General features: G+C 41.5%; 1 protein-coding gene across 5 annotated transcripts; it reads right to left on the bottom strand.

Moving 5' to 3' along the window:
* Positions 1-2,094: 2,094 nt before the first annotated feature.
* Positions 2,095-9,878, bottom strand: LOC126425105 (longitudinals lacking protein-like). Of its 5 annotated transcripts, none has more exons than XM_050088030.1 (3): positions 9,685-9,878; positions 7,013-7,164; positions 2,095-4,052 (listed from the first exon to the last, which is right to left on the bottom strand). In XM_050088030.1, exon 3 carries the CDS (start codon positions 3,771-3,773, stop codon positions 2,466-2,468), a length of 1,308 nt encoding a protein of 435 aa, XP_049943987.1. In that variant the 5' UTR covers positions 3,774-4,052; positions 7,013-7,164; positions 9,685-9,878; the 3' UTR covers positions 2,095-2,465. The 5 variants fall into 5 exon arrangements, 4 of the variants coding, with proteins under 4 accessions (XP_049943987.1, XP_049943988.1, XP_049943989.1 ...); XM_050088031.1 differs by having other exon boundaries at positions 7,013-7,229; XM_050088032.1 differs by lacking the exon at positions 9,685-9,878 and adding an exon at positions 9,085-9,674 and having other exon boundaries at positions 7,013-7,229.
* Between the last annotated feature and the right edge of the window lie 14,172 nt (positions 9,879-24,050).

Raw genomic sequence — 24,050 nt, forward strand, 5'->3', positions numbered from 1 at the left:
TTGGTGTAATGGTTCAGGGATTCCAGACTGGAGCAGATTCGTTTGCCACGAAGACCTAGGCTGTAGGGGAGGGACCGTTTGATGTGGAATGGGTGGCAGCTGTCATAATGGAGGTACTGTTGCTTGTTGGTGGGTTTGATGTGGACGGACGTGTGAAGCTGGCCATTGGACAGATGGAGGTCAACGTCAAGGAAAGTGGCATGGGATTTGGAGTAGGACCAGGTGAATCTGATGGAACCAAAGGAGTTGAGGTTGGAGAGGAAATTCTGTAGTTGGTCTTCACTGTGAGTCCAGATCATGAAGATGTCATCAATAAATCTGTACCAAACTTTGCGTTGGCAGGCCTGGGTAACCAAGAAGGCTTTCTCTAAGCAACCCATGAATAGGTAGGCGTACGAGGGGGCCATCCTGGTACCCATGGCTGTTCCCTTTAGTTGTTGGTAAATCTGGCCTTCAAAAGTGAAGAAGTTGTGGGTCAGGATGAAGCTGGCTAAGGTAATGAGGAAAGAGGTTTTAGGTAGGGTGGCAGGTGATCATCGTGAAAGGAAGTACTCCATCGCAGCAAGGCCCTGGACGTGCGGAATATTTGTACTCAGCAAACGAATACTGAGCCCCCAAGGGACTAGGGCCATTTGGCACCACATCTGTGGAAGCCCAGTGCATTGTACTTGCAACGTAACCATTGGACAAAGAGCAGCAACTTATCGGCTCAAAAGAAGAAGACTGGATAATATATGTAGAAGGGGAACATATTACAGAAAAAAGCAAATAAAATATTTGAAGGTTGAAACATGGCAAAAATAATGGGAAACATCTGAAAAGGGCTGTCAGGTTATCTTCTTCCCGAACATCTGGGAACGGTTCCGGGCTCAGACACGTTGACCCATGTCACAGAATGGTATACTTCCTCACAGGCCACGGCCTCTACCCTACATATCTGCACCTCTTTGGCCATAGCCAAAGTCATATGTGGGAATGTGGGCAACGTAGATCCCCTGAATACATAACACTAAAATATATCTAAAAACAAAGATGATGTAACTTACCAAACGAAAGCGCTGGCAGGCTGATAGACACACAAACACACACAATCATACATACAAAATTCAAGCTTTCGCAACAAACAGTTGCTTCATCAGGAAAGAGGGAAGGAGAGGGAAAGACGAAAGGATGTGGGTTTTAAGGGAGAGGGTAAGGAATCATTCCAATCCCGGGAGCGGAAAGACTTACCTTAGGGGGCAAAAAGGACAGGTATTGCTCACATACACACACATATCCATCCGCACGTACACAGACACAAGCAGACATCTATCAGCCTGCCAGCGCTTTCGTTTGGTAAGTCACATCATCTTTGTTTTTAGATATATTTTTCCCACGTGGAATGTTTCCCTCTATTATATTCATATCCTTAGGTTAGTTAGGTTTAAGTAGTTCTAAGTTCTAGGGGACTGATGACCTCAGAAGTTAAGTCCAATAGTGTTCAGAGCCATTTTTCTAACAAGAAGCATCTTGACAGAGGCCGTGTTGTGTTTGATAGAACAGAAGGAGGGGTAATGTATCAATCACAACTATGTATGAATGTGTCTGACTCCAAATTAATGTCCCAGCTTGGCATTTACATTCTCTGTCCAGTGCTTGTTGAACTGCTTAAAAACATCATGATGATCATGTTAGTGTGAAGTGCATTTTCAGTGATGTGTCTAATGTTATCCTCAGTGGTGCCATAGTTATGGTCTAAAGCATTGCCTGCACTCCCTCCCACCCCACTGACACTTTTTAAAAGATGTTTCTCCAATAATGAACAATTAATGAGAAGGCGGGGCACTACTCACTGACAAACATTAAGAGATATGTGCTATTATGCCTCAGGACTTTCCTCCATTCGTCAGAGCAAGGTTTCAATATGCACATATTTAGCACTTGAAATTTGACATCTTAGCAAGAATCATCTGTAATTTGTGTTTTTCTCAGCCACTGAGGACTTCATAGTATTGATGAAAGGAGGTCTGTTCTCTTAATCATTGTGCCCAAGAAATGCCATTAGTGTAATTAATGGAAAAAATAGCATGAAAACCATTTTGAAAGAAAGCGTAATTCATCGAAAACACTTTAATCATTCTGCAGATATGGCCTGCACATTTGTTTCCAGTCATCTTGCATCACCACTATGTCATTAGTATGATAAGATGTGTATTCTCTTTGCTTGAAAACAAACGGTAACTTCTGACAATAGTATATGATTTCCTCCTGGTCTCTATTCTAATAAACTTCTAACTTTAACACTGTTTTCTGCATGCAGACATTAAAGGTAATTGGGGAGCAACATTGATGTTTGAGACAGTATTATCAAACTATTTGTTCACTTACACACTGTGAGACTTTTGGAAGCACAGTTGTACTGGTAGCAGGGGAAATGTATCCACCATTTTTTTTTAAATTATAGTTTTCACATTTAATCTGTTACATTACTTGACACTCTCACTACTTTGATGATGTTTTTCGAGGTGCTTCCTCAGTGTTCCATTCTGAGTATACCTTGCTGGACAGTATGGACAACAAAATTGTGGTTCTTTCCCACATTCATATTTTAAATGTTTTGTTAAATTCCTGTTGTACTTGTACACCTTGCCACAAACTCTGCACCTAGAGAAACAAGGTCTTTTTGACTGGGGGAGGCCCGAATAAATGTCACACGTCCAGTCGACCACACTTTCAATACTCATTCCCTCACTGAGAAAGTTCGCCCTGTCACTAGGTGACTGCTGTTCTCGGTGCGCTGCACAGTCCACATTATTAAATGTAAAATTACGCGAAACATTGTCAGCAAAGTTGTCGTCAGTGTCCATTAACTCACTTTCACTCTTAACTGGTGTTTCTGTAAGTGCTCCTGGTTTCTGGAGAGGACCTTTTAATGTGACTGCTGTCTGCTCTGAAGCTGCTTTTGGCAGTAGAGTATTTTCACATTTTATTCTATCAGTCTTGTTCTCTGGAACATCTGGCAAGTTATTTTCCAGCACGGACTTTGGAAATGCTGCAGAAGTCAACGGTGTTAAAGCATGTGCTGAAATCGTTGAACTAACCTGTGGTTCATTGGATGTGCCGTGTAGAGTGCTCAGGTGATTTTCGGCTGCAGAAGAACTATTCCCAATTTTGTTCTCGTGGCGAGCAGATAAACTGTGTGAAGCCCTGAGAGCACAATTGATTGGTGACGTATTTTGTTCTTTTGTACTGAGAGTTTCCTGTGCATCAGGAGATGGTAAACTGTCATCTGATAGATCAACTACGTCTGTGTCTGGTGGGAACCGAGTGACTGTTGCAGGTTCTGCAGATTGCTCAACTGCTGCACCACTCTGTAGGACCGAAGAGCACATTTCCTTAGTTTTGTCCACTTCCACCTTCCCATCTCCTCTACCCTCACCACTGTCTGACAAGCCTTTTATTTGCAGCAACTTTGCCGCCTGCAGGAGACCTCCCAGCTGATCCTGGGAAATGTTGACCTCACCACGGTACATGTAATCCACCACAGCTCTCAGTTCCTGAAATCTGATGTCTTTCAGTACAACTATCGGGTGTTTCTCATAGTGCTGGCTGAACAACAGTGCAAAGAAAGGGCTACACGATGAGAGGATCACTCGGTGAGCTTTCAAGCAACGACCTTCGGCTGCGATAGTGCAGTCGACAAGTGTTCCGCTGTCTAAAAGGGTTTCAAAGACAGAAAGTACTGTACTCTGGTGGTTGTTCCACCTCAAACATACATTACCATTTGCTTCCATGTTTCACTTGTAACTAGCTTGCACACTGTACCAACAACTTTTACTGCAAAACAGTATTTATTTGTTTATTTATTGTTTATTTGGATACACACGGGTGCCAACTATTGTATACTGCCTCTTCCAAAATGGTATTCACAATTGCATATTACATTTACACTGCCAAGTTAACAGGATATCTGCTCTCAGGTCAGACCGGATTCTGTTGCTCATTTACAGCGAATTGATCGAATCCTTCTGGTACTCTACGTGGGTATGTTTTTGTAGCACCATAAATCCATCCTGTGAAAAGAAAGTAGCATGAATAAAGCACACTTTCGTAAAAAAAGGCACCTTGTAGTATGTTTAAGAATCAAAATCTTTATTCTGTGCAACTAATATGAGGACTATTCATACATTAACCCCTATTAGGTATTAAAAATAAACAAATGTTTAAAGCTTCATGGCACTTGCATGGTTCAAAAAGGAGACTTTGAAGGTCATTTTGCATCAGTCAGTACTCTGCCGCATTCATCAGTGTGTAAGCAGCAAGTGGACGAAATGGACTGTGCTGTTCAGTCTCCTCACAGTTACGCTGTGTTTCGTTATTCGCTTCCTGCAAGCAGAATGAGTCACGATTTGTCATCGGTTATGTCATTGTATGGTGATGGGGTTATGAGTGTAGGAGCTGTGAGGGACTGGTGCAGAAAATTTGAGGCTGGTCGCACAGATGTAAACAATGGAAGTGGTCAAGGAAGACGTGCAGACGTAACTGACGAACTTGTGCACCACGAAACTATTCATAGTTTCCAAAGATGTGCTTCTGATTTCAGGGATAACCCTCTTTAACATTGTCACAGTGGGTATTAAAATGTTTAACTGATGTTCAAAAAACTTAGAGTGGGTTCATCTTTGATATTCAGCATTACCATGAAGAGAAGAAATTTCTGGACAGAATTGTTACTGGGAACAAGATGTGGGTACGGTATGTGAACTCTGAAACTAAGGAGCAGTCCAAAAATTTTATGTACACTCATTCTCCCAGAAAGCCAAAAAAATTCAAGCAGACTCTATGAAAGCACAATAGTGGTTACAGTTGTTTGGAGCTGCAAAGGAATTCCAACAATAGATTTCATGAGATTAATTCATGAGAATACTGTGACATCACAAGTTTATTGTCAGGCTCATGTGAAACTCCAAAAGACAATCCAAATCAAACCAGGAGAGATGATTGCTAAAGGAACAATTGTCCTTCACAACAATGTGTGACCCTATATTGCGAATCATACAAAGGAAAAGTTCACTCTTTTTGGCTGTGAGATTTTTTGTCATCATCCCTATAGTTCAGATTTGGAAACAAGTAATTTTCATCTCTTCCCTGAAATACGAGGGCAGTTCAATAAGTAATGCAACACATTTTTTTTTCTGAAACAGGGGTTGTTTTATTCAGCATTGAAATACACCAGGTTATTCCCCAATCTTTTAGCTACACAACACTACTTTTCAACGTAATCTCCATTCAATGCTACGGCCTTACGCCACATTGAAATGAGGGCCTGTATGCCTGCACGGTACCATTCCACTGGTCGATGTCGGAGCCAACGTCGTACTGCATCAATAACTTCTTCATCATCCGCGTAGTGCCTCCCACGGATTGCGTCCTTCATTGGGCCAAACATATGGAAATCCGACGGTGCGAGATCGGGGCTGTAGGGTGCATGAGGAAGAACAGTCCACTGAAGTTTTGTGAGCTCCTCTCGGGTGCGAAGACTTGTGTGAGGTCTTGCGTTGTCATGAAGAAGGAGAAGTTCGTTCAGATTTTTGTGCCTATGAACACGCTAAAGTCGTTTCTTCAATTTCTGAAGAGTAGCACAATACACTTCAGAGTTGATCGTTTGACCGTGGGGAAGGACATCGAACAGAATAACCCCTTCAGCGTCCCAGAAGACTGTAACCATGACTTTACCGGCTGAGGGTATGGCTTTAAACTTTTTCTTGGTAGGGGAGTGGGTGTGGCGCCACTCCATTGATTGCCGTTTTGTTTCAGGTTCGAAGTGATGAACCCATGTTCCATCGCCTGTAACAATCTTTGACAAGAAATTGTCACCCTCAGCCACATGACGAGCAAGCAATTCCACACAGATGGTTCTCCTTTGCTCTTTATGGTGTTCGGTTAGACAACGAGGGACCCAGCGGGAACAAACCTTTGAATATCCCAACTGGTGAACAATTGTGACAGCACTACCAACAGAGATGTCAAGTTGAGCACTGAGTTGTTTGATGGTGATCCGTCGATCATCTCAAACGAGTGTGTTCGCACGCTCCGCCATTGCAGGAGTCACAGCTGTGCACGGCCGGCCCGCACGCGGGAGATCAGACAGTCTTGCTTGACCTTGCGGCGATGATGACACATGCTTTGCCCAACGACTCACCGTGCTTTTGTCCACTGCCAGATCACCGTAGACATTCTGCAAGCGCCTATGAATATCTGAGATGCCCTGGTTTTCCGCCAAAAGAAACTCTATCACTGCCCGTTGTTTGCAACGCACATCCGTTACAGACGCCATTTTAACAGCTCCATACAGCGCTGCCACCTGTCGGAAGTCAATGAAACTATAGGAGACGAAGCGGGAATGTTTGAAAATATTCCACAAGAAATTTCCGGTTTTTTCAACCAAAATTGGCCGAGAAAAAAAATGTGTTGCATTACTTATTGAACTGCCCTCGTACAAGCCTGGCTGGCTACTCAGCACTTTTTGACTGACAATGACCTCAAGGATTTTGTCAGCAATTAGCTGAAGTACTGCGTGGCACCAATCTTTGATGAAGGGACAAAGAAGCTGATGGCATGGTGTAACAAATATTTGAATTTGGGTGGCGACTACTTGAGAACTACTATCAAGACATATGTACAAACTGTGTTTACAAGTTATGTTTTTCTTTTTCTTTTTTATATCCAATCTGAGGGTAATTTATGAGCAGCCCTCATATGAAGTAGAACAGGGGCAGTCAACATTTGTACCTACCACCCAGTTTTGTATCTCTGTTAGTAGTAAAATTTTCACTGATTCCAAATATGGTGATATAAAAAGTAGGGAAGTAACTTTACTGAATAAAATTTATACAGCAGAGTTAAATCAAGTTAAAGCATCTCCACTAATAATAATAATAATAATAATAATTACTTATCTAATACTTTGTCAAAATTTTGTCAAGACTTAAAATGAAAATGTTTTTTAAAACCATTACAGCCTACCACCCACCTGAAAACTGGACTGCCCATTAGTGGGCTGTAGGGACCAGGTTGACTGCCACTGACTTGGAACAACATTTTTCATTGGCGACAGCCTGAATCCGGCTGAGGAGTGATGTATCTCAATTGTGAATGTCAATCATTTGGATTCTATACCATTCCCTAGTGCATTATGAAGAAAGGTGGGGCTGGTGCTTAACTGTGTCTTCCACTACATGCCACAATGACTGAATAATATTAAAGCATGGTGAATGGGGAGATCACTCAAAAAGTGTTAGTTCATCCTAAAGTTACTTAAAACAATGTCTTTGACATATGTTTGCTTTCTTGTGGCTTACCCATGACAGTTATTATAGTACATAAAAATACACCTCTGTCACAGTGTCCTTTATTAACTGCTACAAGTTTCAAAGTATTAATCCCCCAACTTTCTAGTATCTGTCAAACAGAATCCCACTCTTGAAATGTTCAAGCCATAAAGTAACTGAAATAACAGAAAAGCCTTTTTCATAAAATTAAAACTTACTTTCTACAGCTGTGATGTGACACTGCGTGCATCCTACTAGATCAAGTATTAGGGTTTCTTTCATACCATCTGTGGATAGGGCTATGGAAGAACTGATGGCTCAAATACCTTTGTGCATGCTGTAATTTTGTCTTCGTGGTCCCTGCGGGAGTGCTCCTTAGGAAGCTGTAGTACTTTCCTATATTTCCCACTTAATGGTGGTTCATAGATTTTAATAGGCTTTTGCAAGATAGTTTGTGTCTATACTCAAGAAAGGCAATGGCATACCGCCTTTGCTAGGACCTTGCCTAGTCGGCGGTGCGGGTCTCTCGCATCATCCCTACACTCCTTGGAGTATGGGACATCATCATAAATATTCACAGAGCATGAGTGTTTCTGTAACAAATCTCTTTTGTAGACTCTTTACAATGTCCCATCTTACTACCACAGAACCAATGTCTGCCACCTGCTTGACCAATGGCTGTGCCTGTGTTATCATTCCATTTTTACACTCACAAACTGTTACACCCAAGCATTTGTACAAATTGACTGACCTCAGTTGACTCTGTGTTACAGTCATAGCACCCTAATTTTTTGTTTTGTGAAGTGCACAGGTTAAATTTTACTTATGACAGCAGCAGTGTAGTGTGCTGATGTTTACAGTGACAGCTGAAAATTATCTAACATGCATGTTAACGCAAATGTTTTGATATGAAATGTTATCTTTACAAGGATAATTAATTTACTGATTGAACAAGAGTGCATACAAGAACCTTTCAACCACAGATAAGGAACAGCATTAATTATTTACTCCATGGCCAGTTGTTGCTAACAAGAGCACACTATGCCACCACTGCTGCTGTAAGTAAAATTTTACCAGTGCACAATTTTACATTTCTAAATTTTTAAACCAAGTTGCCAGCCTTTTTGCAAAAGTTTGAATATTTATTTGATTTAATATTTATGCTACTTTCTTTAAATAGTGCTTCATTACAGTCAACTGCATCATCGGCAGACTCCAAGGTTAGTGTTAATTTTGTCTGCCAGTCTTTAATACACAATGAGAATAGCAATTCCATGGAGCACGCACAAAGTTACTTCCACACATGCCAGTGACTCTCCATCGAACATGAAATGCTGCATCGTTACTACGAAGACTACTTCAGTCCAGTAACAAGATTCATTAGACACCCCGTTTGACTGTATTTTTATTAATAAGCATTTGCACAGTACCAAGTCAGATGCTTTGGCACGTGTCAACAATCACAACTAAATAGCAAAGGATAGTTGACCTCTGGCAGCTCTTACAAACTATAGCTGTGTCACTTAAACTTATCTTGTGCTCGACAATGGCACATAAGTCAAAATTGCAGTGGCACAGCAAAAACAATTACAGTTGAGAGTGGTAAATGATGCCATTTACGGAATTTATACTGGCTGTACATCTACATTTGCTAGAAGTTGATGACATCATTTAAAGTATAAAATTAAAGAGGACCAATAAACCTTGTGGCTAATTAAGCCCTTGCTCAAACCATAAAGATACTAAGTATAGCAAGGGAAGCTCAAATACTCACTTGTTGCCATGGTTAATTACCATAAATCATGGTCTCCACATAAATTATACAAATATGTTGTACAGATATACACTGGGTTGTCAAAGAGAAACAACTTGTCTCTATTCCAAAACAGTTTTAGTCTGTGAGTAGTAGTCTGTGAGTAGTTTATCAGCGATTTTTATAGCAGTAATTTTGTTACTGTCTATGCAAAAGTTGGATTCACTTCGAGATAATGCAAATAACTTTACATTTGTATCTTGTACTTGTCACTCTCGTGCTATAATTAACTGTTACTAACAAATTTTATCAGTAAACATGGTATCCGCCAAGTAATTACAGATGACGAGATGATGCACTTTTGTGAACGGACAATTCAAATTATAATGTACAGTTTTTGCATAACGAGATCAAAGAAATGCATTATAGTAACATGTTGGCGTATTAATTTCTGTTACGAGATCACAAATTATTTGCTCCAAAATGGACATCAGTGAATACTTCGTACATACGGCCAGGCGAAATTAAAAATTTGCGTGTATCCTGAGATCGGTTAAGTACTACTTTTCTGTTTAACTACCGTATTTTTCTGGGACAATCGGCGCTGCTTTAATGAATTACCTCTCAAACTGTAAGCATAATCCGACACCGAATGACTGGTGGCATAAAAATCATTGCGAAAACCTTGTGTCCTGTTATCAGGAAATGTGTTTTCGTTCCGACGGCGCGCAGTTATTTTACGTTCAACACTGAAACAACTGCCTTCACAATAATATACTGCCGACGCACAAATGTATATTCACAGCCAGAGTGGTTACCACTCTACCTGTCAAAAGTCAGTGCTACCAACAATTCGGGGAAGATTAAATAGAACAGTCAACATGCAACGCTCTGTCTGCGGTGATCAGAGTTTAATTTCGGCGGAAACGGCGTGCCGGCACCTACCATGGAAATTTTTCAAGTCACTGGAACGAGTCGAAACTGGAAATTCAAATAGTACACGTCCATTAAATTTCAATCCAACTTTGATTTGCTACTGCGCCGGCGCCAGTGAACTTAGTTGTTGAAGTACTGCAGTGACGTATGTGTATTGCTTATTTGTAGTAATGAAACTGAACATAGATTAATTCATTTTTAAAAAAACCCATCCCAATTCAAAAATAGCAGTGAAATGCATACTACAACACTACAGAACAAAGAATAATCTTCACTATTCTGGGTTAAATCTGACGTCGGCACAAAAAGGGGTGAATTATGATGCGACAAAAATCTTTGGTCATTCGCCAAATAATATTAATAATCTGACAGAAAGCAATCCAAAATTTAAAAACAAAGTAAGGTTTCTGAATGGCAACTCCTTCTACTCAATAGATGAATTTTTAGATATGAAGCAGTAACTGAAAAAAGCATAATGAAAACTTACGTCAAAATGACACGTTCCACATCATTACGAAATGTCGTATTCGTGATCTATGGAACAAGTTCTGATGTAACGAAATGATTAGATGTCAAACTGCATTTAAATCATTCACTAAACATCGAACACCATGTCACATCTTTCTTTCCCGTAATACTTCAGCGAGTTTGTGTAACACCTTTTTATTTTCCTCATTAGTAATAAGAAATTAGTCCATCGCTGCAGAAGATGTCAAAGATAAGCTTTTAAAATTATCTTTGTAACAAAAGAAAATGTCAGGAGAACATTGAATTTTTTTAACAACTTTTGTTTCATTCTCCCTTGAGAATGCTTGTATTTTAGATATCACACAAAAGATGCGTAATTTTACTGGTCCATCAACAACATGTGTAGTAAATGATATATGTAACAATGCATGCAAAAATATATATGTATATTAAGAGATATCATAGAGGCATGATTTTTACCTGCAATCATAAGAGGCTTCCCCATGAACCATGGACCTTGCCGTTGGTGGGGAGGCTTGCGTGCCTCAGCGATACAGATGGCTGTACCGTAGGTGCAACCACAACGGAGGCCAGACAAATGTGTGGTTCCTGAAGAGGGGCAGCAGCCTTTTCAGTAGTTGCAGGGCCAACAGTCTGGATGATTGACTGATCTGGCCTTGTAACACTAACCAAAACGGCCTTGCTGTGCTGGTACTGCGAACGACTGAAATCAAGGGGAAACTATGGCTGTAATTTTTCCTGAGGGCATGCAACTTTACTGTATGGATAAATGATGATGGCGTGCTCTTGGGTAAAATATTCCAGAGGTAAAATAGTCCCCCATTCGGATCTACTCAAGAGGACGTCGTTATCAGGAAAAAGAAAACTGGCGTTCCACGGATCGGAGCATGGAATGTCAGATCCCTTAACCGGGCAGGTAGATTAGAAAGTTTAAAAAGGGAAATGGATAGGTTAAAGTTAAATATAGTGGGAATTAGTGAAGTTCGGTGGCATGAGGAACAAGACTTTTGGTTAGGCGAATACAGGGTTATAAATGCAAAATCAAATAGGGGTAATGCAGGAGTAGGTTTAATAATGAATAAAAAAATAGGAGTATGGGTAAGCTACTACAAACAGCATAGTGAATGCATTATTGTTGCCAAGATAGACACGAAGCCCACGCCTACTACAGTAGTACAAGTTTATATGCTAACCAGCTCTGCAGATGATGAAGAAATTGAAGAAATGTATGATGGGATAAAAGAAATTATTCAGGTAGTGAAGGGAGACGAAAATTTAGTAGTCATGGGTGGCTGGAATTCGAGAGTAGGAAAAGGGAGAGAAGGAATCATAGTAGGTGAATATGGATTGGGGCTAAGAAATGAAAGAGAAAGCCACCTGGTAGAGTTTTGCACAGGGCATAACTTAATCATAGCTAACACTTGGTTCAAGAATCATGAAAGAAGGTTGTATACATGGAAGAATCTTGGAGATACTAGAAGGTATCAGATAGATTATTGGTTATGAGCTGTGGATTAGAACTGAAGAAACTGCAAAAGGGTGGGAATTTAAGTAGATGGGACATGGATAAACTGAAAGAACCAGAGGTTGCACAGAGTTTCAGGGAGAGCATAAGGGAACAATTGACAGGAATGGGGAAAGAAGTACAGTAGAAGAAGAATGGGTAGCTCTGAGGGATGAAGTAGTGAAGGCAGCATAGGATCAAGTATGTAAGAGGACGAGGGCTAGTAGAAATCCTTGGGTAACAGAAGAAATATTGAACAATTGACGAAAGGAGAAAATATACAAATGCAGTAAATGAAGCAGGCAAACAGGAATACAGACGACTCAAAAATGAGATCGACAGGAAGTGCAAAATTGCTAAGCAGGGATGGCTAGAGGACAAATGTAAGGATGTAGAGGCTTATCACACTAGGGGTAAGATAGATACTGCCTACAGGAAAATTAAAGAGACATTTGGAGAAAAGAGAACCACTTGTATGAATATCAAGAGCTCAGATGGAAACCTAGTTCTAAGCAAAGATGGGAAAGCAGAAAGGTGGAAGGAGTATATAAAGGGTCTATACAAGGGCGATGCACTTGAGGACAATATTATGGAAATGGAAGAGGATGTAGATGTAGATGAAATGGGAGATACGACACTGCGTGAAGAGTTTGACAGAGCACTGAAAGACCTGAGTCGAAACGAGGCCCCCGGAGTAGACAACATTCCATTGCAACTACTGACGGCCTTGGGAGAGCCAGTCCTGACAAAACTCTACCATCTGGTGAGCAAGATGTATGAAACAGGCGAAATACCTTCAGACTTCAAGAAGAATATAATAATTCCAATCCCAAAGAAAGCAGGTGTTGACAGATGTGAAAATTACCGAACAATCAGTTTAATAAGTCACAGCTGCAAAATACTAACACGAATTCTTTACAGACGAATGGAAAAACTAGTAGAAGCCGACCTTGGGGAAGATCAGTTTGGATTCTGTAGAAATACAGGAACACGTGAGGCAATACTGACCTTACGACTTATCTTAGAAGAAAGATTAAGGAAAGGCAAACCTACGTTTCTAGCATTTGTAGACTTAGAGAAAGCTTTTGACAATGTTGACTGGAATACTCTCTTTCAAATTCTAAAGGTGGCAGGGGTAAAATACAGGGAGCGAAAGGCTATTTACAATCTGCACAGAAACCAGATTGCAGTTATAAGAGTCGAGGGGCATGAAAGGGAAGCAGTGGTTGGGAAGGGAGTGAGACAGGGTTGTAGCCTCTCCCCGATGTTATTCAACCTGTATATTGAGCAAGCAGTAAAGGAAACAAAAGAAAAATTCGGAGTAGGTATTAAAATCCATGGAGAAGAATTAAAAACTTTGAGGTTCGCCGATGACATTGTAATTATATCAGAGACAGCAAAGGACTTGGAAGAGCAGTTGAACAGAAGTAGAGAAGATATAAAATGTAGACTGGCAATGGCAAGGAAAGCGTTTCTGAAGAAGAGGAAATTTGTTAACATCGAGTATAGATGTAAGTGTCAGGAATTCGTTTCTGAAAGTATTTGTATGGAGTGTAGCCATGTATGGAAGTGAAACATGGACGATGAATAGTTTGGACAAGAAGAGAATAGAAGCTTTCGAAATGTGGTGCTAGAGAAGAATGGTGAAGATTAGATGGGTAGATCACATAACTAATGATGAAGTATTGAATAGAATTGGGGTGAAGAGGAGTATGTGGCACAACTTGACAAAAAGAAGGGACCGGTTAGTAGGACATGTTCTGAGGCATCAAGGGATCACAAATTTAGCATTGGAGGGCAGCGTGGAGGGTAAAAACCGTACACGGAGACCAAGAGATGAATACACTAAGCAGATTCAGAAGGATGTGGGTTGAAGTAAGTACTGGGGGATGAAGAAGCTTGCACAGGATAGGGTAGCATGGAGAGCTGCATCAAACCAGTCTCAGGACTGAAGACCACAACAACAACAACATCATAAGAGGAGGCAATAATTTGTTCCATCCTGCAAGACGTCTATATATATATGGTAGTCATAAAGATTTAATAGATGGACTATATGATCGGCAACCACAGAAAAATTAGGGGTAAAACAATATCACCGTCACTTAAATGTGACTTCTACTAAATATGTATGTGTAATGATCCAACAATTGACTTTTTGTTAAGCACTAAGTTTGCTGCAAAGTACAGTTTGTCTGACTTTAGTATTGCTAAGTTGCATTGTATTTTTCTTACGTTGCGAAGAAGACTGTTCATGCTACCAAATTTAGTTTCAACAAGAATTCATACTTTAATTCCAGTACTGCAAGTAGTAATTATCTCTCATTACGTAAATTTCATGTCGATTCATACTCTTTGTGTTAGCTGTTGGGCTGCCTCCCTCCCCCCAGCACCGTTATTCCGAAATCGACCAACAGAACTGACACATTTGGGAACCGATTTTCCAGGACAAAGTCACAGCTAATATGAAGAGACTTTTTTGAAAGAATGTTAAATGAACATGCACAAAAATTTTGTCATTATTGAGGAAAAGAAAAACTAATGTTTGTCTATTTTCTTGCTGCATGGATACTAGTGCAACAATAGCCATATTATATGAAAAGCGGAGCAGAGAATTAAATGGGCCAATTTATCCCCAATCGGAGATTTAAGTGAGCTGCTTGACTACGCAGTGAAGGTACGAAATTTGCACCGTAGCTTGCATGATTACGCTTAGTAGCACCTCACCAGTCACAGTTAGCTTTCTTTCCTTTTTCCTCAACGTTTCCCTAGTAGAAAATTTATTAATCGACAGGACTCAAAAATCATACCACGCCTTGACCCATCAGTGAGCGTAAATAATTACGAAAATTTCAACCATTTGTATCGTAATATTTTCGACAAATTGACAGGAATTTATGGAAACGCGTTTTCACAGGAAATTGCAGATTACATGTGTAAGGTTTATTTGCACGAAAATTTTCCTACTGGTTTTATTAACTTTTTTGGTAATTGCTTGCACAATCAAATTGGCTAACCAAAAATTACGCATTGTTGAACTTAATACAGAAGGTGCAATCGGCCAAGATGGCGGTGATTTGCACGAACAGACAAATGAAAATGAAGCACTAACCGTGGAGCTAGCAGAAAGCCGACATAGGTCAGAGACAGGTGTCACACATCTAACAAATGACTGCATAGATACACAGACTACAGTCTAACATAACCATCGCGACACTTCGCCTCGATTTTGTTGTCAGCAGCGCTCCAAACGGCGCGATCGAGAAAGCGAAAGCGAGTAGAAGTTGTTTATTTTGGTTTGTACAGTGATTTTTTACAAACAGGAGCGTCTGTAGCGCAATAAATTGCAGCAATAACAACAAAAAGATACCATATCTGCCGTTTTTTAGGTTTTCTAAGGTCTGTGAGAGGTAGATATCGCGTATCGTCAGGATTCGCTTGCAAACTACATGTGTATTAATGATTAATGTTTTGGTTTAGGAGCAGAAAGTGGCTAGTTAATAGCAGACGAGACGATCTTATGAAAAAATATCCTGTTTTCCTTTATAATAATGTTAAGTTTTGTTCGCTACACTTCGAGCAAAACTAGGTCATGAGTCCAGACAGCAACAAATTCATGTGGAATGCAGTACCTGCACTGTTTGACATTCCTAATAAGCCACCTCAAATGACAATGAAGAGGAAACTGCCACAAAGATTCGGCAATCCGTCTAAAGCTGTAAAACACTCCTGTAGCACAGAAGCAGCCAGTTCAACTCTCCATATATCAGTGCCAGGTTTATCTGAATCGTTAACAGAGACCCGCTTTGATGATGAAGTGGTTAGATTATGTGCAGTTATTCGTGTTTGGTAAAAGTGTGTGAAGTGCCAGAATGTGCAAATTGCTAGACTTCGTCCAAAACTATTACGGTACAAGAAAAGTGCTTATTATTTTAAGTACAGACAGCAACAGAAACTACACTCCTGGAAATGGAAAAAAGAACACATTGACACCGGTGTGTCAGACCCACCATACTTGCTCCGGACACTGCGAGAGGGCTGTACAAGCAATGATCACACGCACGGCACAGCGGACACACCAGGAACCGCGGTGTTGGCCGTCGAATGGCGCTAGCTGCGCAGCATTTGTGCACCGCCGCCGTCAGTGTCAGCCAGTTTGCCGTGGCATACGGAGCTCCATCGCAGTCTTTAACACTGGTAGCATGCCGCGACAGCGTGGATGTGAACCGTATGTGCAGTTGACGGACTTTGAGCGAGGGCGTATAGTGGGCATGCGGGAGGCCGGGTGGACGTACCGCCGAATTGCTCAACACGTGGGGCGTGAGGTCTCCACAGTACATCGATGTTGTCGCCAGTGGTCGGCGGAAGGTGCACGTGCCCGTCGACCTGGGACCGGACCGCAGCGACGCACGGATGCACGCCAAGACCGTAGGATCCTACGCAGTGCCGTAGGGGACCGCACCGCCACTTCCCAGCAAATTAGGGACACTGTTGCTCCTGGGGTATCGGCGAGGACCATTCGCAACCGTCTCCATGAAGCTGGGCTACGGTCCCGCACACCGTTAGGCCGTCTTCCGCTCACGCCCCAACATCGTGCAGCCCGCCTCCAGTGGTGTCGCGACAGGCGTGAATGGAGGGGCGAATGGAGACGTGTCGTCTTCAGCGATGAGAGTCGCTTCTGCCTTGGTGCCAGTGACGGTCGTATGCGTGTTTGGCGCCGTGCAGCAGAGCGCCACAATCAGGACTGCATACGACCGAGGCACACAGGGCCAACACCCGGCATCATGGTGTGGGGAGCGATCTCCTACACTGGCCGTACACCACTGGTGATCGTCGAGGGGACACTGAATAGTGCACGGTACATCCAAACCGTCATCGAACCCATCGTTCTACCATTCCTAGACCGGCAAGGGAACTTTCTGTTCCAACAGGACAATGCACGTCCGCATGTATCCCGTGCCACCCAACGTGCTCTAGAAGGTGTAAGTCAACTACCCTGGCCAGCAAGATCTCCGGATCTGTCCCCCATTGAGCATGTTTGGGACTGGATGAAGCGTCGTCTCACGCGGTCTGCACGTCCAGCACGAACGCTGGTCCAACTGAGGCGCCAGGTGGAAATGGCATGGCAAGCCGTTCCACAGGACTACATCCAGCATCTCTACGATCGTCTCCATGGGAGAACAGCAGCCTGCATTGCTGCGAAAGGTGGATATACACTGTACTAGTGCCGACGTTGTGCATGCTCTGTTGCCTGTGTCTATGTGCCTGTGGTTCTGTCAGTGTGATCATGTGATGTATCTGACCCCAGGAATGTGTCAATAAAGTTTCCCCTTCCTGGGACAATGAATTCACGGTGTTCTTATTTCAATTTCCAGGAGTGTATATCAGAAAGATCAAGTGAAGAACGACAAACAAATTTTGAAGACTATAGGATCGCGATATTTTTTTTAAAAAAAGATGCATTGAATTGTCGTTAAGCCAGATTAGCATGTCAATGAAGGAGAAACGTGCTGCAAGGTGGAAAGACGAAAATAAGCTGTTTGCTCCTAATTCATTATATTAGAGCAATCAGGCTTACAGGTTTTCTCACAATGTTTTTTGTTTCCATCAGTGTATACATTACTGAGGTAAATGGAGGGCATATAAATAAAATGTGGGATAAGTGACAACATATTCCGCCTTTTAAAACAGAAGATACAGCATTTCCCCAATTCTAATAAACTAGAGAATATGTCAGTGAATAAAAAAGTCTCTAATGGCACATTTAACATATGACAGCACTTTCGACATTGTTATTGGCTTTGAGGACTTGAGGTTCACAAGCACAGCATATTTCTCCCGATATCTGCCTGTTGCTTGTCCCACATAGAATAGTATAAAGATGATGGCCGTACCTGTGGCAACAGGCGACAATAACTAAAACACAGTAGACCTAAGGAACGACAAATGAGGCGTCGATCCCTTTTGCACATAGAGGTACATGTCTGTGCTGCTTACGTGTGAATCTGTGTGCTTGTATTCCTTTGATATCAACGTGGTAAACTGCAATTCTATCCAACATAACAAGTGTCTCTTCACGAATGTGTTGTAGCTTGCCATTGGATTGGTGATTTTATCCCTACTTGCACTTATTTTACAATCATTTTTTGGAACATCTTTGTCTTCTGATATTAGACAAACCTTGGAAGCAAAAAAAAAAAAAAATTCAAATGTTTCGTAAATCACGTAGGAATGGGACACGATACAAGCATTATGCTTACGTCGCATCTGATATTCTCCTTTCTCGCAGCTTGGAGCGCTAGTGTCGCTTGAGCTATGAAACGGTAACAACATTCACAGCAGTGAGTGTCGCGACTGTTATGTTAGAATGTGCACAGACAAACTATGACGATACCATGATGACTATCGATGACGCTGTTTCACACATCTCCCGAACCGATATATCGCTGCTAAACGATACAGAGAAACCTGAAACAGCGATGTATTTTGGCAACATAGGACGGACATTGGTTATCGGTAATCCGAATATTAACATGCAAAGTACAGCTGTTGGGACAGCTTAAATGAATTTCTCGAACACTTCAACTCGCTGCACCCCAACATACAGTTCGCGATGGAGGTGGAGCAGGATGGTGCCCTACCGTTTCTTGACGTCCTGGTGAAACGGAAGCCTGATGGCCAGCTGGGACACAGTGTATACAGAAAACCTACACACACAGAATTGTACCTAAATGCCTTCAGTTGCCACCACAACTCCCAGCGTGAAGGCGTTTTGCGTACACTTGTTCACAGGGCACGATCGATCTGCGATCAGGAGAGCCTTCCAGCAGAACTGCAGCACCTCGAGACAACATTTCGGAAAAATGGGTACAACCAGAAGCAAATAAGACACGTACTCAGACAGACTGCGCCAAGAGAACAAGAAGAAGAAACAGAAGAACACAAGTCATTGGCGTGCATTCCGTTTGTCGGAAACACCTCAAGAAAAATCGGCAGAATCCTGGGGAAACACAATGTGAAATGTGTATTTCGACCCCCTGCAAAAACCTTGACTCTATTGGGTTCAGTGAAAGATGAACTAGGCCTTTGAAAACCAGGCGTTTATCAAATTCCCTGTCAGAGCGGAAAATCATACATTGGGGAGACAGTCCACACTATAGAAGAGAGGTGCCATGAACACAAGCGCCATACCGAATTACGCCAGGCCACTAAATCAGCCGTGGCTGACCATTGTATAAAGACTGGCCATACTATGGACTATGAAAAAACTAAAACACTCTGCCAATCCTCCTACTTCTGGGACTGCGTTACTAAAGAGGCCATCGAAATCCAACTACGGGACGATCTAATTAATAAAGACAGCGGCCTTCAACTTAGTCAGGCTTGGAACCCTGCACTCAGCCTGGAGAGAAAGATGCGGTCCCAGAGAGCGAGGACCGCCCCCGACGGCGGCAGCAGGGAGACTGCAGACCCCAGTTCAGGCCCAGTCGCTGCTTCCCCAACCACCTCCAGTAGCTACCACGCTGGCCGTACCAAAGACACCAGGAGAGGAACGGTGGAGGGGGTAACAGCTAGTATATATAGGGCTATGAGAGGAACAGCACAGCATTCGTCAGGAACCACCTGAACATGGCAGCGTGAACGTCTGCCGAAATATTGTGGAGACATTACGACGCTACCCGGTCGGATACCCGATGATAATACTACCACCAATGCGCTGTTACAGCTATTACTGACAACTATGAACACTAAATTCAATACAAGCTTATAACTTGAACACAAAATGTAATGATTTGTCACTAGGTTTTTCAGATTTCAAAGCTGAACAAAAACAGGTGTTGGAAGATTTCCAAAAGTGTCACACAAAAATTCAATGATCTGACACAAGATTTACACATAGAGATATCTGAAAATTTAAAAGAAATGAAAAAAGAATTAAAACAGGAGGTTATTTCTGATGTTAAAGAAAGTATTGATGTTTTTCACGAAAAGGTAGGTTTAATTAGTGACAATCAAGAACATGTAGAAAGTGAATTAAAGAAAATCGCGGACACCAAATGTGTAATACTATAAACAAACTGACCACTGCTGTCAACAAGCTACACAAGGACTATGAAGGTTTAGCGTTGGCCATAGAACAGCTAACATTAAGAGTAGAAAGCTTGGAATTAGAGGCTGAATGTGCCAAAAGAGAAAGAACTCAAATGGGGAAAAATTTAGACGATATAACCAAAAGAACAGAAGCAGGTACCTTAGATAAAAGTAGTACATTAGCGTAGAAGGTACTATCTGAATACAAAGTATATGTAGATGTGGCAGAAGAGGCCATGAAGAAAAGGGAAACCGAATCATCAAATGGAGCAGATCAGATTGCTAATATTCAACTACCTGTGCTCCAAGATGGTTGCGCGAAATTGTTATCCACATCCCGTCACAAGCCCAAAAGCGAGCACAATTGAAGATTCCAAAATTCGTAATTTACCTACAGCAGTACCCTACAACACATGCACAATTGCCACACAGTGCCCACCTTATAACAACACACCGATGTCTGATAATGCCACATGTTTAACATCCATCTTCGCTGATGAAAGGTTGCTTAGATGTAGGCAGAACCCCACATATTCGGCAGATGGAAAGCGGATGAACCCAGCAGTTTTTATGTGTGCGTTCCACAACGTGTTTCCGCGTATGTGGACAGAGTTGCAAAAGATAAGATTTGTTGATGGTTACACCCAAGGTGACGTGCTTCTGTGGGCCTCTGAAATGGCAGAATGTTGTCACAGTTACAAGCAATTTGAACATGCTTTCTTAGACAAGTACTGGTCGGGAACCGATCAAGAGAGATTAAGATGTGAAGTCTTTAACCCAGCTCCATTTAATAGCAAGCATGACAGCTTTTGGAGTTATTTCGAAAAGTATTTAAATAAGACCAGATATTGGACCAATCCCATATCACAGGTGGATGTATTGAAGATATTAAAGAGCTGACTTCCGCCACACTTGAGGGAAAAATTAGTAACCTCACCAGAACACGACACTGAGTACTTTTTGTCAGCTTTGAATTCCATTGGCCTGATTTATGAAGAGGCACCATGACAATATTAAGCATCAGATAAACAAGCACCTCCACCCATCTTTGGAAACCAACTTTTAAAAAATAATAAAATACTACACAACAAGCATGGCAACCATATCCGAAATGGACAAGTGAACTATAACCCTCCAGTTCAAAGCTATCAACCGCCCGTAAGTGGTAACAGCTACCCGATGCAGTGGCAAGCGGTCAGCAATAATCAAATGCTGCATGCTGTGCCGCAGCCAATCTTTGGACAACACAATAGTGCGAACTATAATTTCGCAACTACCAATACAGATTCGCGCGAAGATGGGTAACGTGCAGCCAATGACACAATCTGGTGTAAGACAACACACACTGTACAGCTCACTGAAATTAATCGAGTCACTGAGGTCAATGCTCCTGCACCGGCAGAAAGCTCCAACTGGAAGCAGTGAGGCCCTGCACTGCTGATCAGGTAGGGACTGGGGGCAATACAATTATAAACACATGTTTTATGAGATACAGCAAACAAGGTGACATGAAAGATGATTTCTACCAACATAAGGAGTAAGTTCAGGAAAACTTGTATGAAGAGCAGGTACAGGCAGTTATATAGACAACGATATTTGACGTGGAAGAACGCTTAGTTCTGGACACAGGTGCTACAACTAACTTAATGTCAACTGAATTTTTCCAAGAGTTGAAGAAAAGAGGTAAAATTTCCACGTTCCCAGAGCAGAATACAGACTACCAGTGGAAACAAATCAAAAGTAGTGAAGTTACAAGCACTTATTCCATTGAAAATAGGATACTTTACTGTCAAATGTAATTTCCTCATCATTGAGAAATTAATAGTAAATTGTTTAATTGGGATGAACATGTTTAGAACTTACAAGACACACATTGACACAGGAAGTCGTAAGTGCTACTTCAGTGTAAACGAACAGGAATTTTCTGTCGATTTAATAAAAACATCAGACAAGAAATCAAGCAGAAAGAGGAGTCTGATGTGACAGTTCAATTTGTATTTCCTACTGTATTATTTGTAAACCCTCATTATAATGAACAAGTGCCAGAATCAGATGTAAACTATTAAATGGTAGAACAAAAGGTAAGTGAGTTCAGCACCTTAAATGAACAAGAGCAACAGGAACTTACATATCTGTTATTTAAGTATGCACATGTATTTGAAACACAACCCAGAGTTATCAAGAACTACCAGTACAAAATGGATGTTTACCCACATGAAACTTTTTGTGTGGTATCATGTCCCATTCCTTGGACAAAAAAGGAAGCATTAAGTAATGCAAATATATGCCTTTGCACAGGCGCTTCCTCGCAGGGTATGAAGGCATGTCTGTTCCAGATCAGAGAGAAAATAACTGTAGAAAGTGTACATAATAGTAATTTAATTTCTGTTTTCTTTAGAATACTAGTGTTCAGGAAACAAGTTTAGATATAAGAGTTTTTACTTGTATTTTGATATATAAATTAGCAGGTAAGTGAAACTGACAAGGGGAGGCCGCCAATTGCGAAATTCAGATTCGATTCATACTGCGCATAATAAAAGCTCATGGCCAGAGGTGTACTGTGGCAAAGCACCAAGATGCACTTCTCAGCCGTTGTCGAGAAAATCGACAGTTAAAAGAAACCATTGCAGTGAAATACTCTCTACGATTAATAATTCTCTACAGCGTCGTGGCGCAGCGGTAAGCGCTCTAGTTCGTAATCCGAAGGTCGCCGGATCGAATCTCGCGCTATGCAACCTCTTTTTTTTTAGTATTTGTTTTTTATAATTCAAATATATATATATATGTATTTCCCGGCAATCAGTTGCAACAATTATGCATATAATAAGTTGTTGAAAGTCGTTTGTCGTGGAAAAACTGGCGACTTCGAACATCATTATGTTTTCCTCAAACAAAGTTGTATTTCACAAATGTTATTAATTGTCTTCATAATGTTAACCACGCATAGTTAACGGAAGACGTAGAAACGATATTTCGAAACGAATACGTATAGCGTAAGTCAAACGTTCGAATTAGAATAGAGACCCCACGAACACAAATTTGTTGTGGCAGGTATGAAATATAAACTCCGTTACTCGCTCGTTACACTTGAAGGATAGATGTTGAATCGTCCGAAACGAGCCGCCGGATAACAGCGTAGTTGCCTGCTAACTTCGAAACAAGGTAGATGCGGTCCGTAGCGCAACTTATAACATTGTCGAAAATCAGTGCGGACGGGAGAGCTCTGGTACACCCTGAATTACAAAAAACTAATAATAATAAAAAAATTGCATGGCGCGAGATTCGATCCGGCGACCTTCGGATTACGAACCCGAGCGCTTACTGCTGCGCCACGACGCTGTAGAAAATTACTAATCGTCGAGAGTATTTCACCGCAACGGTTTCTTTTAACTGTCGATTTTCTCGACAACGGCTGAGAAGTGCATCTTGGTGCTTTGCCACATTACACTTCTGGGCATGAGCTTTTATTATGCTCAGTATGAATCGAATCTGAATTTCACAATTGGCGGCCTCCCCTTGTGAGAGTGATATTAAAAGATACAGAGCTTCGCTTGATGTGAAGAGTGGCAAAGCAGAGCAGAACTTGCGATGCACACTATCATGTAGTCGCAGTGGTGAGCTACTTCGGCAGACGTGGTGAAAGCAAGACTCGCACACTTGCGCATGTAAACACGACCACAGGAGGTTTCATTATTAGGCAGATGACATGATAAACGACCGCCAGCTAACGCAATTAAACGTTACTTGGCCACACACATATTTAGAGGAATTATATACATATAGCAAGAAAGAAGAAATAACTACATTATAACTGTAAATTTAAGGTGTACTACATCTAATATATATGAGGGTTGGAACTTAAATAGTGGCAACTATTTATTCACAACCGATACAAAAGAGTTACAGGTTTGCACCTGTTACTGTCCTTCAAAGTAATCACCAACGTTGTGTAGAACCCGTTGCCAGT

The sequence above is a fragment of the Schistocerca serialis genome, chromosome 10, assembly GCF_023864345.2.
Source record: "Schistocerca serialis cubense isolate TAMUIC-IGC-003099 chromosome 10, iqSchSeri2.2, whole genome shotgun sequence".
Taxonomy (NCBI): Eukaryota; Metazoa; Arthropoda; class Insecta; order Orthoptera; family Acrididae; genus Schistocerca; species Schistocerca serialis.